The following is an 18,058-nucleotide window of genomic DNA, read 5'->3' on the forward strand; positions in this document are numbered from 1 at the left end:
ATATCTTTCTTATTTATGTAGTGTTATTAAATAATATTAAATACTAGTTTTTCAAGTAAAACTCAATTTTTTAATTTTTTTTTTACAATTTCATTGTGTATAAAATTCATTCGACAAGAATTACAGTTTTCATGATTTTTTACGTGTGCAATAAAATTAGATAAAATATTATCATGAATAAAATTGAGATTACAGTATAAGTAAATTTAATTTTAATTCACCTTAAATTAATTTTTTTAAAAAACAAAAAAAATACTATTCATATTCACGTTCACGTGAACAGTGCAAGTGAATTAATTCACTCGCACTAGTTTTTCAAAATATATATATAAAAAACTAAATTTTTCATGTGTACAGTGTGAGTGAATTTTAATTCACTCACACTGATTTTTTAAAATAATAATAATAAAAATTATTCATGTAAACACTGCAATTGAATTTTAATTCACTTGTAATGTTAATTTTAGTGAACAATACGACAATGAAGTATGTACACTATTGTGGTTCGTCTCTCACAAAATGCTGCTTTTCCAAAACATCCGGTAACATAGTGAGTCCAACCAGCAGTTTTTTCTTCTTAATCAAATGTTTTTAGTGTGGCTGCGGGTAAATTTACCCGCAACCACGTTACGGGCAAATATTGGTCAGGTGCCTTTTTCGGCTAAAAGAAAATTAAACCATGAATGCTCAATTCTCTTCCCGTTTTATAATTTTTCAATGGAGTTTATTTCATTTTCTAAACGCTGATTTTTACAAAGCATAGTAAATTACTAGTTAATCAGCATTCGTTCGTATCGGTCACATAAATAAAAATTTAAAACATAAAAAAATAATATTAAAGCCATGGGAAATTCTTAGGTGATGTTATTAAACTTTATTAAATGGATCAATCTTGAAAACTTTTAAATTAACTCAAGTTTTAAATTAAATTATATGAGAATTTTACTGGCATGAATTGGTTAATTTCACGAGTCTAAAATAACCTGAATGACTAGTAAAAATATAGTTTGTTTATTAAAACAATTTCAAGATGACAATTCTATTTTTAAATATTAAGAAAACTATATATTAAGTTAACCTCAGTCACCCAGTGACTTGGATCATGGATTGTACAAGGTTGAAAAACGTTGTTTTTTAAACTTATTTAATTTAATTATATATTTTTTAAAAAAATAAATGCTTGTAAAATTAAGAATCAATCTAATATTGAGATATTTATTTGTTATTGGGATAACCTTATAAAAAAATATCAAAATATCATAAAATTTATTTTTTTAAAAATAAAATATTAAAAAATAAAAAATAAAAAATAATTATAAAAAAATATGGACCCAGAAAAAAAAACACAACAAATCTGATGGGCTTGTCCACTGGGCAAGCCCATCTTATTTCCTCCTCTTTTTTTTTTTTTTCTCTCTTTGCTTCGATTTTCGTGTCTTGCTTACGCTATTCCTCCTTCCAAGCTTCGATATTTTTCTATTGTTCAATGTGAGTCCATCCACTCTCGATCTCTAGAGACATGAAGAATCCAAATAATATATCACAAAAACACTCACCGATTTGATGTCCAGATAATTACTTGATATAGTGGCGAGTATAGAAAAATATACCAAAACAAATTATTAATAATAAAAAAATTCTAATCAACATAAAAGACAAAAATCAAATAATTTTTTTTTAAAGAATGAAGCACACATAAAAGATGAATAGCAAACTTGAAAAGACATGTATTTTGTTGAAACATAAGGTGCTCTTTTAATTTTAAATTTTTTAATTTCATGCCCTTTTATTATAGAATTTGTTAAAACAATTTTTTTTTTATAAAACAAATCACTGATATATTTTTTTATATCACAATAACCATATAAAAAATAAATTATCAACTCAAAACCCCAACCACAATTCAAAAACTAAATTGAAAATAAAAAAATTCAATTTGTAAATATTACTTAATAAACACTGGGAATAGTTAAGATGCTTGACCGTTGACATGCGATGAACAAATTGATTTAGAGTCAATTTATTTTTGTATTTTAAAAATATTTTTGTAAAATTATTTGCATTAATTTTTTTATTATTTTCAGATAGTTTTGATATACTAATATCAAAATTATTTTTTTAAAAAAAAATATTATTTTAAAAATACTTTGTGAAGTTAATGATGTGTGAAGTTGCCAGAACACTTGCTAAAAAATGTACATCTCGATCTCTAGTCCTATTTCGCTTTCATCCTTATAATTCGACTCGCCCCACCAATCCCAAAATTTGTAAATGTTCTAAAACTACCGTTCATAATCACATCACTAATGGACTCTATCTACATGGTTTCCTTCTTATGTGTCGCTTGCTATTCCTGGTCTCATGAACTCTCTTTATAATTTGTCAATAATCTTAAGATATTCTATCATTTACATGCACAAAAACAAAGGGTGAAATGAGAGGTCTAGGGTAAAATGAGCCCTTGTTTCTTCTTTCCTCATTAGCCAGGGACAGTTATATTTCTTGACAATAATAGTGAGGGTGACCATTTTGCACACCACTAAAATCATCCTCCTTAATTTACATTGTGGAAATCAAGGGTGGGCTGAAAAGTATGCAAGTAGGCCTACTAAGGGAGCATTGATGTATGTCGTGGGCTCTGACTCTTGAAAGAACGGCCTGGAATCTGGAAAAGCATCCGTGACGTTAGGCCCACCAACAACCGCACCAACATGCACGTTGGGGTTTGCATTTGGACTCAAGAAATAGCGAGACCCCTCTTTGCACCTAATGCGAGCAGGGTGCGCTCGCACTGATGGCAACGAGCTGCCCCTGTGGTGGATCCTCTGTGGATAACGTGGACCATATCCGACCATGTATGACATCCTCAGTGGATTATCTCCAAGAATATAGTCCACCTGCCACGACACACAGGAAATGCATTATCTGTAAAAGGTCTTCCCTTACTATCTTGCATTTTCTCTGATGACTAAAGCCAGTTTCATGGATGGACAGACCGTCCCAAGAATTATCCCAATACAAACTGATCTAATGAGGATGCGAACTGGACATTGGGGCCTTTTCTTTTTCTCTGGTTAATGGAGAACGAGGGAAAAGAAAAGTTACCTGACGTTTGGCCAATTGCTTGAGGAGGGCAGGGGATGCTGTCTTCTCACCACATGGCACGGCCTTATTGGCATGGCTTAGATAATTAGAATACGCCAGAAACAGGAAAGACAACGACGTTACATGCTGCATGTTACTCCCTCCAGCCTTGAAGATCAGCCCACCTATTTCCATTCAGACAGAATAATTTAATAAGCCGCAAATACCTTGCTGAAAAGTGACATTAATTCTCTGGCTATTGGACATAAATGACAAACTTGTTCATGTGACAATGTTCTTTTTTTCACAGAAAAGGAGCTAGTATTAAAGCTTAAATCTTGTGTGTTGATTGGGCAATAGAAATTGTGATTATATAATATTGCATACATTTATAAAAATGTGAAGAGAATACCTGGAGAATATTGAACTTGAGAATGAGAGATCCCAGGTAATATAGAACAGATAAAGCCGTCTGCATTGTGCTTGAAAGACTCGAAATATTCTGCTCTTCCCATTAAAACCTCCTGTTATAAATAAATTGAACAGAAAACTTTAATATTGTATCTAAATATTAAGTTGTCTGATATTTTAGGCTCTCCATGAATATCGCAGCTTTATTTATCATGTTACGAGAAAATTCATTCATGAACACAGATATATAAATCTTTTCGTTTCCTCCAGACTCTCCAGTCACCTAATATTCAAAGTTCAGCTAACAGAATTACTAAAAAACCTACTTGACCGAAATAATGGAAATCTCTTGTCAAAGAATTGTCACTTTCATTTTCAGGAAAAGCGGACGTCGAAGAGATAAAATGGCTCAGAGTATGGGACGGACATAGACCCAGCCTTTTGGCACATGCTCCCGCCAGGAAACTAGTGATTTTGGGACCCACGAACAGCTCAAATCTTAAAAACCGGACACGTAAACTTTCAGGGCACTTCACGTTGGCACCTTCCGACTTTGATTAATTGTTTTTGAAAGGGATTTTTTATTAAAAATATTTTTAAATAATATTTTTTATTTTTAAAATTTTATTTTTTATATAAAAAAATATCCAAAAACATGATATCAATTTTTTTCAAAATTATGATCAAACTGCAATTCCAAACAGGTTGAAGAGAGGGACAGCACCACTCTGATGAATTCTCATCGAGATTATTTTATATTCACTTCACATGAAATGGTGCAAGTCCACATGAAAACCAGAACCAGATATAATCATGTGCAATCATCAAAATTATAAAGCTTTTTATCATTGTTATCAAGATTATTTTATATTCACTTCCCATCTTTTCATATGCGCACAAGGATCTAAAAATAGCTAGCAGGGTCACCATTATAACGACGACCCCACAATAACATGGCTCAAGTTTTGCAGAGTTCATTTCCCTTTGATCTAGGCTTTTATCTAAGCCAAACGTATCTAGCATAAGACTTTAAACTGTTTCTAGTTGATCTGAAACTATGGGTCCAACAATGTGCCGAATCCACACTACCCTGCCCCGCTCTAAACATGTTCATTACTTATCGTCGCGTGATACACGTAGATTTTCTACTTTATAATTCGGTTCTGGATAAGTAAACATTCCCCACATACAAAACAAAGACACAAGACAAGAAGAACAGTAAAGCTTAAGAAGACAAGAAGGTTCGATAAGGAATAAGCAGGCATATAGAAGCATATATGGTCCATAAAATTATACAATTTTTAACACCTCCATAAAATAAGATGATACAAACATATTAGTAGTATGTACGAGCTAATGTGAGGAGCTAAGAAAGTTGAAAAAAATTTACCTTGGAAATGAGGACGTTGATGCCAGCGTGCTTGTTATCCCAACCAAACTCATTGATGGTATCTCCAGCATGCAATATGACCTCGTTTTTCACTATGTACTCTCTGTATCTGCGCCTGCGTGAAGCCTTGTGCAACCACACTGCTCCCCAGAGCAACTCGTCCTGCAATATTATATTTGAAATTCACAATGAACATCAATCTTGGTCCTTTATTTATTCTCAATGCTTATCTAATGCGGTACGGCGGTTGCTTACCTGGTAACCATTCACGTCACAGTAGAAAGGGCACACTGCAGAGTGCAGGCTACTACTGTACGCACCCCGGTGGCTGTCAGCAAAGTCGAAGACCTACAAAGAAACCGTTTCACACGAATACACACGACACAACGGTCAATTTCTCAATTCTCATGATATATATTCCAAAATACGCAAACGTCTAAAATGACAACCTGCTGCCACAAGCCTTCACCAACCCGTAATTGGATAATTTCAAAACAAGTTCAGGATCAATGTTTAAAATGGCAATTGTTTAATGTTACTAAACCACCCGAGTGCCTCATTCTCAGATAATAAAATTAAAAGAATAACCTTTTATTTATTTTTTTACCAGCACAGGAGAATATAAATCCCAGTGCCTAAGCAGTTGTGCATCATATAAACATACAAAAAAATTATTGATCGTACAAGTCTAAGCTCACCCCCTTAAACTATTGTCCTTTTATTTGTATCATTTTTTGGTTTGGTTCCACATTATCATACCACCGATCATTGAAACGTATAGCAGGTACAAATGCAATCAATACACAACCCAGTTCGAGATAAATTCTTTTTCTTAGCCACATTAATTTGTCTTAATTATTTAATCTCCACCTTGCTTAATTTTCCAAAGGAAACCAATTGTTGAATAGCTATGTCACGAAAGATGCACACCACCACTACTTCTAAAACACTGTGTGATATAGACTATATCTTATAGAAGGTAACAATTATGGCATGTAAACAATAGTAGAGAAAACCTTTATGTGAAAACCACAGAATAATTTCAAAAACAGAAAAGCAAAACAGCACCAGGTGAGAAATCTGGAATCGATAAAAAATTGAGCAGAAAGTGAAATATCAAGAGGACAGTCTACAAGCACTAGAAAGCGAAAAGAAGCCAGGCGTGAAAATGACGTACCCTAACGGCCCGATTGAGAAGCAACCTAGAGTAAGCAGGGTCACGTGAACGAAACACAATGGACGCAGCGGCCAATGCAGCGGCAGTTTCACCTGCAACGTCAGACCCTGGGTGAGACCCATCGATTTTATACACCGTTCTCAGTGTATCCATGTCCTCTGGCCTCTCCCAGCAGTTATGATCGGAATACGCGTCACCTAACTGAACATAAACGACGTTAGGCACCGCCGTTACTTTTAGTAAGTAATCAGTCGCCCATTTGACGGCCTTAACGGCGTTTTTCAACTCCGGTCCCATGTTCCTTCCGAAATCGATAATGCTCCATGACAACAACGTCGTAGTAAATGCCATTGGGAATCCAAACTTTATGTTATCCCCGGCGTCGTAGTATCCTCCCGTCAAATCCCTCTAAAGAAAGGTAGAAAAAATGAAGTGAATTAACCCACTGATTAAAACAATGCAACAATGCAAGTTAATTGACGAGGAAGTTGTTATGGAATGAGAGTAATTACGCCAACAGAGGACCCGTCGTGCAAGGCGGAGTCGCGGCGCCACTTGACGCGTTGATCTGGAGGGAGCTTGCCGGAGCGCTGGCCTTCGAAGAAGAGAATGCTCTTGCGGAGAGCGTCGTGGTAGTCATGGCCGCCGCCTATGACTTGACGAGAAGTGAGGAGTAGTAATAAGAGAAATGCAGTGACGCGAAAATTTCCCAGAAAAGTGATTAGGGGTTTTCGCGCCATTTTCTCGAGGGTGGAGCAAAGATGAAAGGTGAAGAAGTGTTATGGGTTTTGTAATCGAAACAAAAGAAGGGTGTTGTCAATGGATTCAGGATTATGAACTGGTGAGTTGGCACCACGTGGATGTATATTACTGTATGGAATTAGAACTCCGATGCAAAACATGCTTGACCGGGTCAATTCGGGTTGTCGGGCAAATGGTTGCCCGAAAAAAGCCTCTTAGTAGGTGCTCTTAAGAGGTTCGGTGGGGTCACTGCGAAGCAGGGATTGATAAAATGGAGTGTCCATCGGACCAATAACGGTCGACACGTGTATAAGTGAAGGGCGGTAACCTTTCTCTATTTGCTAAAATCATTTATTAACGTTTAATTTATAACTCGTCCGGAAAAATAATTTAAAATAAAAAATAAATAAACAAATTTTAATTTTTAAAAAATTACTTTTAAAATTTAAAAACAAATAGGTTATTAATGTGATTTAAAAAAAAACACATATATTTTAGGTGATTTTTAGCCCCACTTTTTTAATCGACGGTAGATTTATCGAGATATAATTTCAACCTAATATTTTGTTATTTTTAGCTTAAGAGAAGTGTTATTAAATATTTGATTGTTCTAATAATCTAGGTGGTGCCCAGTGGTAAGAACGTGAAACCAAGAGGTTTGCTTTCTCTGTGGTCTCAGGTTCGAGCCATGTGGTTGCTCATATGATGGCTACTGGAAGCTTATATAGTCGTTAACTTCAGGGCATGTGGGATTAGTCGAGATGCGCGCAAGTTGGTCCGGACACCCACGTTAAACTAAAAAAAAAATATTGGATTGTCTTTTAAAATTCGCTTAGATAGTTATTAATTTTAAAACTATAAAATTAATATTTAAAGTACTAAATTGGTTTAAATATTCACATTAATAATAATAATAATAAAAAAATTGTTGATGAATTCTAGGTAGGTTGTAGATAGCAGAAATTGTTCCAACTCAGCAATCAAGATTTATGGGTTTGGTCGTATTTAAAAATAAGAAAAACACCTCCACTGAGTTGTTTAAAGTCCAGTGGAACTCGTATTGGACAATAAAAAAAGGAAATAGAAAAAAATAATAAATGAAATCGCTTCAAATAATTACAAATTTCCTCCAGTTTTTCATCGAGTATCAGACACGCACTCTTAACTTATAGTAGTGTTTCTTCATAGTTAATGCCATGAATGAAACACTTAAGAAGATAGGGATATAACTAGAATGATGGCTGGCGTTTCCATGGACTCGGAAAATGTTTTTTAACAAGAAAAATAATAATGCAAGAGCGCTGCTACTGTATTGTTTTAAAAGAAAGAATCTATATTAATTTAATTATATAATATAAAGAAATAGCGACAGTAAATAAACCGAATGTTAAAAAAATATGATAATGATAACAGCAAGGAAGAACAATTGTCATTAGAAAAAAAAAAATGAATTCTAAGATAATCCGATATTAGAGCTGGACAAGAATGAAAAAATAAAAAACAAACCAACCTAAGCTAATATATGAAATTCACAATCCGGGCAAGGTCAATTCTTAACCATTCAAATATAAAAGGTTAAAATAAAAATATAAAATCAATCAACAAGAATAAACATAAAAAACTGAACAAATGTAAATTCGGGTAAAATCAATCACCAACAATTCAAATGTAAAAGATTAAAATAAAAAAATAAAATCAATCAACAAAAACAAGCATAGAAAAATTAAACAAATGTAACCCTGGGTAAGGCCACCAAACCTTATTAGTCAAACCATGTGAACGAGATAATCTAATAAAAGATAAAACTATAAAAATAATAAAGCTTGATCTAAAAAAATATAATTTTAAATAATAAAATCAGAAAAAATATTAAAATGTAAAAAATACCTGAATTAATTGATTAAATATATTATAAAATTAGGATAATCGGATTGAAATGAAAAAAAAATATAAAGACTGTTTTTAAAAATAAATAATGTCGAATAATGTAACTTAAAAAAAATAAGTAGAAAAGAAAGCTACTGAAAGGAGACGTCACCTCACATGAAAGGATGGACCAGCTACTTTTTATTTATAAAAATTATGTTATATTTATGAAAATACTAAATTGCCCTATAACCAAATCCATTATAATAAAAAATGAAAAACAGGGCGAAGAAATGAAGGCGTTACTGGATGCCAGTTAATATTTTTTTTGCTTCTAAATGTAACCATGTCATTTGATATTGCTTTGGAAATCAGGAAAATTCAGGTAGATTTTTCAAACTCTAAGTTAATTTCTTCAATTTGTACTATGTGAAAATTTTAGATCCGCTCAATTCCTTATTAATATTAAAACATAAAATCAAAAAAATAATAAAGCATTACCTTTTAAAAGCAAGCTTTGTTAAAATTTTCAAGAAAAGAAAAAATATAATTATATTATTTTAGTAAATAGTTAGATACCTTTTGTTTTCCAAGTAATGTATGAAATTATATGGATGATTTTTTTATTTAAAAATTTATTTTTAATATTTTCATTACTAAACAATTTAAAATTATAAAAAATAATTTAAAAACTTTTAAAATATGTTTTCGATGCAAAAATAAAAAATTAGTGTTAGAGAGTTTTTGTAAATGTAGTCACAAATTATTTTTTAAAGTGTTTTTTAGTTATAAATATATTACAATAATAATTTTTTATATTTTAAAAATTATTTTTAATATTTGTATATTAAAATGATTTAAAAAATATTAATTTAAAAAAAAATATTTGAAATATTTTTAAAAGTAAGGGTGAAGGATGTGTAGGTAGATAAAGATGATGAAAGGGAATGATTCCAAGGCGTCAGATAGGTTGACTGTTGGAGTTTCGGGACTGGGAAACATGTGGGTTTTCCGTTGGAAAGTTAATCTGTCAATCCATATAAAAAAAATAAATCCGTGAACTGTGAGAAAAAGGGAGATAAGTGAACGGCGCCGTTAGAATCCCTGAGCTTTCGTGGAAAAATAAAAAATCAAGGTCCCAGGTCATCTCTCAAACCATGATGAAATTGGAGAAAACACATAGTTAATCACTGGTTGCCCGCGCTCAACTACGAGCTAGACCAGTTATTTTTAAACGTAAAAAAAAACATTTAAAGATGTGGATAATTTTTTTAGTAATGCTTTTAAATTCAGGAAAACAGGAAAAATTTAAAATTCAATTTATTTATTATTTAACACGAGTTTTCAATTAGACAATATAAAAACTAACTCGATATAAATTAACAAAAACATGGATCAACTTAAAAAAATAAAAAAATAATATTTTTAAGTAAGTTGATATTAAAAGAATAAGAATTAAATTTGATAAATTAAAAAAATTAAAGGAAAATTCAATTAAAAACAAAATAAACTTTGAGAAATGAATTAAAATAAAAAAATAAAGTAGCAAATAAAAAAAAATAGTTTGAAAGGTTGATGTGAAAATGAGAGTAGCAAGCACAAATTCACAAGAGGAAAGACAAAATAAAGAATAGAGAAAAATAAAAAGATATCTGAGATGCATCGAAAATTCAATGACTACATGCACTACACAAGAAAAAAAAAGATCGAGATGACACGAATAACGTGACGGTATAATATTTTTTTATCTCTATAATCTACTGCAAGTATCGACAATATTTTACTTTTTATTTTTGAAAAATACTACACTTCTACTAGGACCAAAAGATTATTATAAAAAAAATACTGAAATGAAGAATTAGCCTCACAAGCCAATTTTTTTTAAAATCTAATCAAATAGTAATAGAATTATTATATTATAGCAAAAAAAATATAAAATACTCAATAAGACCCTAAACCATAGTTAAATAATTATTTATTTTCAAGGATAATAAATTATTTCACTGTATAAAAAATAACAAAAAAACTAAAATACCCCTTAATAATTCTAAAATAAGAAACAAACTAAGTAAAAAGACTATTTTATATTAAAAAAAAAACAATCTATCATGAGTTTTTTTAAACAATGAACCACCAATTCATTATTACAATAAAGTCATGTATTTTTCCCACATGTAAGGTAGGTAGTTATTGTTTGGCCGGAAGGATAAAATAACCCAGTTATTGAGTAAAAGAACCTTCGTATCCTGTACCCCCTCGACTTGCCCGTTTCTGGTGCACGCATCCATTCAATTCAACTCGAGCAAGCAGTTATGGCCACTCTCACTAGTTCCACGACTAATAAAATGATCCGAACCCTTGAATCCAACTCGAAACAAAACTTGACTCGTGCCCATGCCACGCGTGTTCGATGACTAGGCAGTGAACAGATAGTCATCTTCCCATCGTAGAAATAGTGGCTTCGTCCATCTGGGATGACTCCATTGACACCGCAAGACTAGTGATATATGCTTGAGCCACCAGCGATTTTCGTCCCACTTCTTCGCATGCAAAGTACAGCAAGCAAGCTTTTCTGGGGCGTGTAGCTTATTACTCATGCCACGCCGTGTAATTTTTTAAAAAAATTAATGCGGGTGTTTAGCTAATTTGTATATATCCCGACTAATTTTATAGGTTTTAAAATTAACGATCATGTAAGTCTTCAATAACCCTAAAATTTATAAAACTCGAACCGGTAATCTCTATAAAATAAAATTCAGGGTTTGACCAGTTAAACTACACCTTTCATAATTATATAATTATTAATACTTATCTCATTAGATCACTTAAAAAGAGATAGATAATGAAAGTAAAAATCACATCTCAAATCACTGAAAAAAATAAAAATATCTTAGATGTGCTAAAATATATATATATATTTTTATGTTTATCTCTTTCTCTACAGTTACTCGTGCAACACTCTAAAAATTTCTCCAACCAGCCTCGCATTTCATTCACATAGCAAATCTTATTGCGATAATAATTCATGATAAAATCTGATACAGTAAATTTTAATCGAAATTAATTTGAATTTGAGTTCGGACTGTATCATTCTCATGTAGATCTCTCTCTCGTGGAGCAGGCGTTAGTATTTACTCATGGAACACCCTAAAAGTTCTCTTTTATTTATGGGCTCAATCCAAATGGTATCTACATATCTGTATTTATTTTACTCGAGGAAATACCAATTAAATGTTGGGTGGCATTCAATAGGGATTTTAAATTCAAAATTAAATTAAATCTAACAATTTTTTCTCATGTTTTTCTCTACATTTTAGGAATAAAATGAGAGAATACAGTCGCAAATGTATATAGGAAAGCGTATAACTGGAAGAATTTGATAGAATATAGCACCACATGGAAGAAGAAGGTCTAGCTTGTAGCATCGACCAATCAAATGTTTAAGATCTAAGAGGATGAGTTTCCTATTTAGTCATTAAAGTTTAAATCTTAAACTTGTAATAAGAAAATAATTTCCTGAGAATGAGATAACATGACCCTAAGGAGCTGCAGTGCAAGGCTCTAAGTGGGCCGCTGTATGACTGTATAGACCATGGGCGTAATTAACAACGGCGGCAGAAAAGGCCCATCTTACACGGGCCATTACCCATGGGTAATTGCCCTGTGATGTCTCCGAGTTTACAGGGCGAGCTGAGTATTCAACTCCAAAAACTGAACCAAGGTCTCAAAATATAGTCATTAACTGTCATAATCATTATGTGAAGACAAATGACAACCAAAAAAATATTGTAAGTGGCAGTATTAAAACGCGACAAATCAAAAGTGCTAAGAGAGTTGTAATAAAATCAATTTTTTATTTATTGAAATATACCTTTTATTATAATATTAAAAACTCAAATAAATTACGAGTAAATTTAAACAGTACAATTTTGTATAGGAAATATTGATATATGTTCAAAATAAAGTATCATGATGAGGTGCTCTAAACCCTTTTTATTTAATAAATCATGAAAAAAATAAAATCATATGACAATCAAAATACAATATCAACTGTCATAGTCTTGTTCAATAAAATTAAAAGAGAGAGAGAGGACATTGTCGTCTGGCTCAAAAGCTAAAGGCAAACTATCTACTGAAAACTGAAGCTGTTCCTTGTCTGCAATATCTGGCTTCAACGCCACGATTGTATCCTTTCACTTTCAAAACTCTATTGCAGCAAACTATTTAAGAACACGAGTCTAAAGGAGTTATGTTTTTTTTTTTTGAACTTTATTTGTCTTTTGAAGAGCGCTTAGATAACAAAGGAATAATATTACCAGGGTTGATAGTTCGTATCATTACACTATTAATACTGAAAATGAGGAATTGTTCACAGTATATACACACGAGACTCAAAATCAAATAAAATTGAGATGATCAACACACAAAATTAAAGCTGTTCGGCGTAGCGCTTAACTCTTGAACTAGCCGAGTTAAGCACTCAATTTAGCAGGCTGATTAGGAAATCAGGTACACCTGAACATGGAGTTCCCATCCTATCCAGCACAGCCCATTACTGCTTTCTACAAACCTGTTAACAAGAGTGCGTAAGTTGCTCATTCATATTAATCCCTAACTTCCGCAGGAGATCTTTAATTAGGGCAAACTATTTGGGATCTTCTTGATCACGAATCCAGGAAGGAGTCTAAAAGGAAAAGGAAAAGGAAATTAAATCTACAACTAATCATACGCCTTTTTTCAAATGTATAACTGTTAAAAACCGTGGACATGTCCCCTCATTCACGGAGTCGAATTCGCCCCCTCTTTTTCTTGACAATGATGTTGTGGGGCATTTGTGCACAGAGTACCAAGGGACAGCTTTTCGATAACATCATGAAGGAAATGCGTGGTCTCTGTATTTTTACAACAAAATCTCAGGGGTCTTTTGAAGACGAGATTGTTACCCTTTTTGAAAACTTGAACTTCAGCCATTAGCTAGACCAAGTACCAGGGCCCCAGATGGTTTCATTTCACATCCTAATGAATTCATTACATTACATATGCTTTTAAGTGAAGATTATGTTTCTCCTCTTCCTGTCCACACATCATTCTCATCAGTAATGGAGTGTCGAAATTATTCTGAATCGAGTCAATTGCGCCGTTTCGCCCGTGACAAATATGTATTTTCAAATGATCTGGTTAACATCCTGATTCCCCACCCCATCCTTTCAAAGCTAGCGTTTAACTTACACAGAAATGAAACTGTTCTCGCAATAATTAGTTCATGTGTTCGCAGGAAAATAGAAGTCAAATCAAAACCTTGCCTACATGCGTAAAATCTCTTAATAGTTCTCAACGAGGAAATTATTTCATCACGGAAACCCCTTTAATTACCCATTGAATGAGATTCCACCGCCATGTTTATCAAAGTCTTTATTTGGTTATAACAAAAAAGAAATGCATTTTTCAAAGATTTTGGAACAATTTTAACATATTTCTGAAACATTCAATCGATCATGGCCAAATCTCTATGCATGGGAAAGCCATTTCTTTGGTTTTCAAAATAAGATGCTGTCGTAGTAAAGTGGTTAGCTAGAATACACATCTATCAATGTAAATTTAATTGTAAAATCAACTATGCTTAACTAAATATCTCTATTTTTGCTTCCTAGTCCCACCATCCGGCCGGTAACTCCTAATTAACATCCCTTGCAATTATGTATGCACGTCTTGAAATGAAACCTTACAGCTCTAGAAATGAATAAGATCCTAGCTAATTAGCTAGCAAGGTAGAATAAGTTGAAATATATAGATCAGAAATTAACATCTGTGCATGTATATAAATCACGTGTCAAACCCTTTTGCTTGCTTCACCTGAACCACGCTGTATGTTTCAAAATCTAGAGGAGCCATGCTAGAGTAGTGAAGCATAATTAATGAAATAAGCCTTGTTACCCATGCAGCACAGTGCTAGAAAATATGAAATTTGCCAGAGCAGAACTTTCACAGCATGAATTCAAGAATTTGTTCTCCTTTCCTTCCTTGACTGGTCAGGGTAAATAAGAGTTCTGGAAGTTGCAAATTTGCTTTAGATCATAGCTCCTAAAGTCACTGCTTTTGACCGTCTCTTGCTCAAAGCAGAAATGAAACACCAGGCACATCGCAATGGAGTATGGGACCCACCCACCTCCACAAAAGGCACAGGAAAAGTGCACGCTGCACACTAATTGACGGATGGGCTGGTAAAAGGTTCCCAACTGCCTAACCACCAACCCATGAAGTTAACCTCCTGTAGAAAAGCTGGTCGGCTAAACCGATTAATCCCCCATTAACGCCAGCTACTGTGACTAATTAAACATAGCAGCACACCAAATTAATACGTAGTGGTTTCGTGGACCCAAACCCAAACCTCTTGATTCCTTAGATATGATTGCCTATGCTAGTACTCTTTGAAAATGGAAAAGAAAAAACTTCTTTGTTGTTGGGATCAATGTTCAGCCATGGTTGAGCGGTGGAAAATATAACATAGCCAAACCACCCGAACCAGGAACACCGGTGAGTAAAAACAGAAACTTCTGGTAAGACTAGTTTTGCTCCGAACAGAATTATACGTAATTCTTCTCCTCGATTGCAAGTGGCTCCGATCTTTCCAGGATAAGCTATTTACTTGTTATACAAGTAGCATCTAAGTGGACGATAGCAATAAGGTGTACTCCATTAATTATGTTCCACTCAGCGGCCGCAATCCTTGAGCTAATGGAAAATAATCTGCCATGCCCACCACACTAATGCTTTCCCACTGCACGCGCGATTCCTTGCCTTCGTAGATTACATTAAGAATCGCCTCTACAAGATGGACCTCCTAATTTGACTTAATTTACCAAAACATAACTGATCTGTGAATGCAAGGCAAATTTATCAGGCCCAGTTTCCAGATTTTACGTCACAGTCTTACCCTTGTTCACACACGCAGTTCAGCGCTTTGTGGTCATCTATCAGGTATATGCGGGCACCCTTCAATAAGCCAAACTTGCAGCAATAATCTTGTTGATGGCGTAGAACACCAATAAAAACCATAAAAGAGGGAAAAAGGAGAAAAGGCTGTTTAGAGTTAAGAATAGAAGAAAAGGAAATATAGGTACGACCGGCTCATTGATTATCAATTAAGCAAGGGTGAGTATGGTCCATGCATATATATATTTTTTTCAAGTCATATTTTTTTTTAATTAATGTTGGTATCCATATTAATTTGTTTGTACCTCCACGAATTTTAAAATTAATAACCCTACAATGGAAACTAAGAGGATTCTAACTCATGAAAGTCATATTAATTAATTTTAGTCATACTAGTGTATGCTGCTATATTACAGGTACATGATTTATGTCATTGCTACCTACTAATGTCATGAAAGTGTACAATATGATGAAATTTGAGTTTAAGATACACATACTATACCTCTGTCTCCCCGTCAATATCAATATTTTTTTAACGGGAAAAACAATTGCCAAAAGTTGAAAAAAAAAATATTCCAATTGAAAAAGAAAAGAAAAGAAAGCCATTTACGACATACCATCGCCACCCAATTATTATATTCTTATCACAGGGAAGAGATGTGTATTAAACAAACACTGGCAATTGTGTGATTATTTGAAAGGATATGGTCTATATGGACACGCATGTAGTTCCAGACTCCAGTACTACACTCGAGCCTATTTAAACATCCAAAAACACCAATCAACAGAGACACACTTCCCTCTAGTCCGCATGCACTCATCCCTAGAAAAAACAAACCAAACACTCTCTGCTCTCAGGCCTCGAAGAGAAGAAACTAAAAAAAATGCCAACACAAATGCAACGCTCTCTGCTTCTCCTCCCTTTCTTCCTAACAAGCCTCCTTCTCTACTGTCAACCAATCTCAACCGTCGCTTCTCCGGACCCTACCTTTTCTCCATCCAACGGCACAGATTACATCCGCTCAGGCTGCGGCGCAACATTATACCCCGAAATCTGCTACGCCTCCCTCTCTCGCTACGCCAGCGCCGTACAAAATAGCCCCGGTCGCCTAGCTCGCGTGGCCATCAAGGTCAGCCTGTTAAGAACAAGTCACATGGCAGCCTACGTCTCCAACCTATCCCGCCAATCGGACTTCGGAGCAGACAACCGCGCCGCCGCCGCCCTTCACGACTGCTTCTCTAACCTGGGAGACGCCGTTGATGAGATACGCGGGTCGCTTAAGCAGATGCGGCAGGTTGGAGCAGCGGGGCCGTCGACGGAATCGTTTCAGTTTCAGATGGGTAACGTGCAGACATGGATGAGTGCGGCTTTGACAGATGAGGATACGTGCACGGATGGATTCGAGGATGTAGGGGATGGGGAGGTGAAAACTGAGGTATGTAACCGTGCGGCGGATGTCAAGAAACTTACAAGCAATGCTCTTGCTCTGGTTAACAGCTATGCTGCCACCGGAACGCCGTGATAAACAACATGTTTTTTTTTTTTTTTGAAGTAAAACTTTTTATTTGGATATAGAGTTAGCGTGTGAGTGAGTGTGTGTGATACATGGTAGGAAAGGAGGGAGGAGCTTTATGGTTTTTTGAATGTTGACTGGGAGGAGACTGTTTGTTATGTATATGTGGATTAATTTGCAATTAGTTTTGTTATCAGTAATTTAATTGTGTATTGTAGTGCATATACACACACACAAGCCATTCAAATCTGCCTTCCTATTAAAATCACTCGTAATTTTTTACTACAACAGGAAACCGAAGTACTGTATTATTGAGTCAAAAATTACGAGTGAGTATAATAGGAAGCCAGATTTGCAAGGCCAAAGACAAGATAACGAAGGAAAATTAAGAAACCAGGAGCACAGTAATCCAAATTCAGCAAAAGTGGAGGTGCAGCTGACAGGCATCAGAGTAACAAATTACGACAATCATTTTATAAAATCATAACTGAGTTTTTGTTACTCGATGCTATTAAAAATAATTATTTTAATATATTAAGAAAAAAACATTTTGAAAAGTTTTTTTTTATTTTAAAAGATGCCCTGGTTCACATAAACCAAGTGTGCCGAAATTCAGTCATAATTTAATCAGCTATTTATGGAGTTGTCCTAGCTACCCTCTCAATTAAGATGTTTAATGTATAAATATCCTTGGAAATTTCAGGAATTGGCGAGAATTAATGGCTTTCTTTTTAAAAATAAAAATAAAAATAAAATGTCCCTGTGATTTGTGATAGACTGAAGCATCATACTAAATAAATTTAAGAGGGCTTAACCACTGGCTCCAGGTTATTTATTTATTTATTAATTATAATGATATGATTAATCATGATTATGATGGATGCAATATGCGCCAACCAATTAGCAGGAGTACTGAAGGGCTCCTGTGAGCAAGATTTAGTG

General features: G+C 34.0%; 2 protein-coding genes across 2 annotated transcripts; one reads left to right on the forward strand and one right to left on the reverse strand.

Moving 5' to 3' along the window:
• Positions 1–2,444: 2,444 nt before the first annotated feature.
• On the reverse strand, positions 2,445–7,017 carry LOC7459765 (endoglucanase 8). The gene is made up of 7 exons (XM_002315832.4): positions 6,575–7,017; positions 6,063–6,470; positions 5,141–5,233; positions 4,886–5,047; positions 3,497–3,608; positions 3,106–3,269; positions 2,445–2,897 (listed from the first exon to the last, which is right to left on the reverse strand). The coding sequence occupies exons 1-7, from the start codon at positions 6,800–6,802 to the stop codon at positions 2,574–2,576; spliced, it is 1,491 nt and encodes a 496-aa protein (XP_002315868.4). The 5' UTR covers positions 6,803–7,017; the 3' UTR covers positions 2,445–2,573.
• A 9,359-nt stretch (positions 7,018–16,376) lies between these two features.
• On the forward strand, positions 16,377–17,321 carry LOC7459766 (21 kDa protein). The gene has a single exon (XM_002314759.4). It carries the CDS (start codon positions 16,487–16,489, stop codon positions 17,123–17,125), a length of 639 nt encoding a protein of 212 aa, XP_002314795.4. The 5' UTR covers positions 16,377–16,486; the 3' UTR covers positions 17,126–17,321.
• The last annotated feature ends 737 nt before the right edge of the window (positions 17,322–18,058 follow it).

Source organism: Populus trichocarpa, chromosome 10 (assembly GCF_000002775.5).
Source record: "Populus trichocarpa isolate Nisqually-1 chromosome 10, P.trichocarpa_v4.1, whole genome shotgun sequence".
Taxonomy (NCBI): Eukaryota; Viridiplantae; Streptophyta; class Magnoliopsida; order Malpighiales; family Salicaceae; genus Populus; species Populus trichocarpa.

Excerpts from the sequence above, each read along its gene's own strand:
- LOC7459766 (XM_002314759.4), top strand. The coding sequence starts at position 16,487 with ATGCCAACACAAATGCAACGCTCTCTGCTTCTCCTCCCTTTCTTCCTA.
- LOC7459765 (XM_002315832.4), bottom strand. The coding sequence starts at position 6,802 with ATGGCGCGAAAACCCCTAATCACTTTTCTGGGAAATTTTCGCGTCACT. Across the intron at positions 5,234-6,062 it reads TTCTCAATCGGGCCGTTAGG|GTCTTCGACTTTGCTGACAG; the intron begins GTACGTCATTTT and ends GTTTCTTTGTAG. Across the intron at positions 3,609-4,885 it reads TCAACGTCCTCATTTCCAAG|GAGGTTTTAATGGGAAGAGC; the intron begins GTAAATTTTTTT and ends TATTTATAACAG.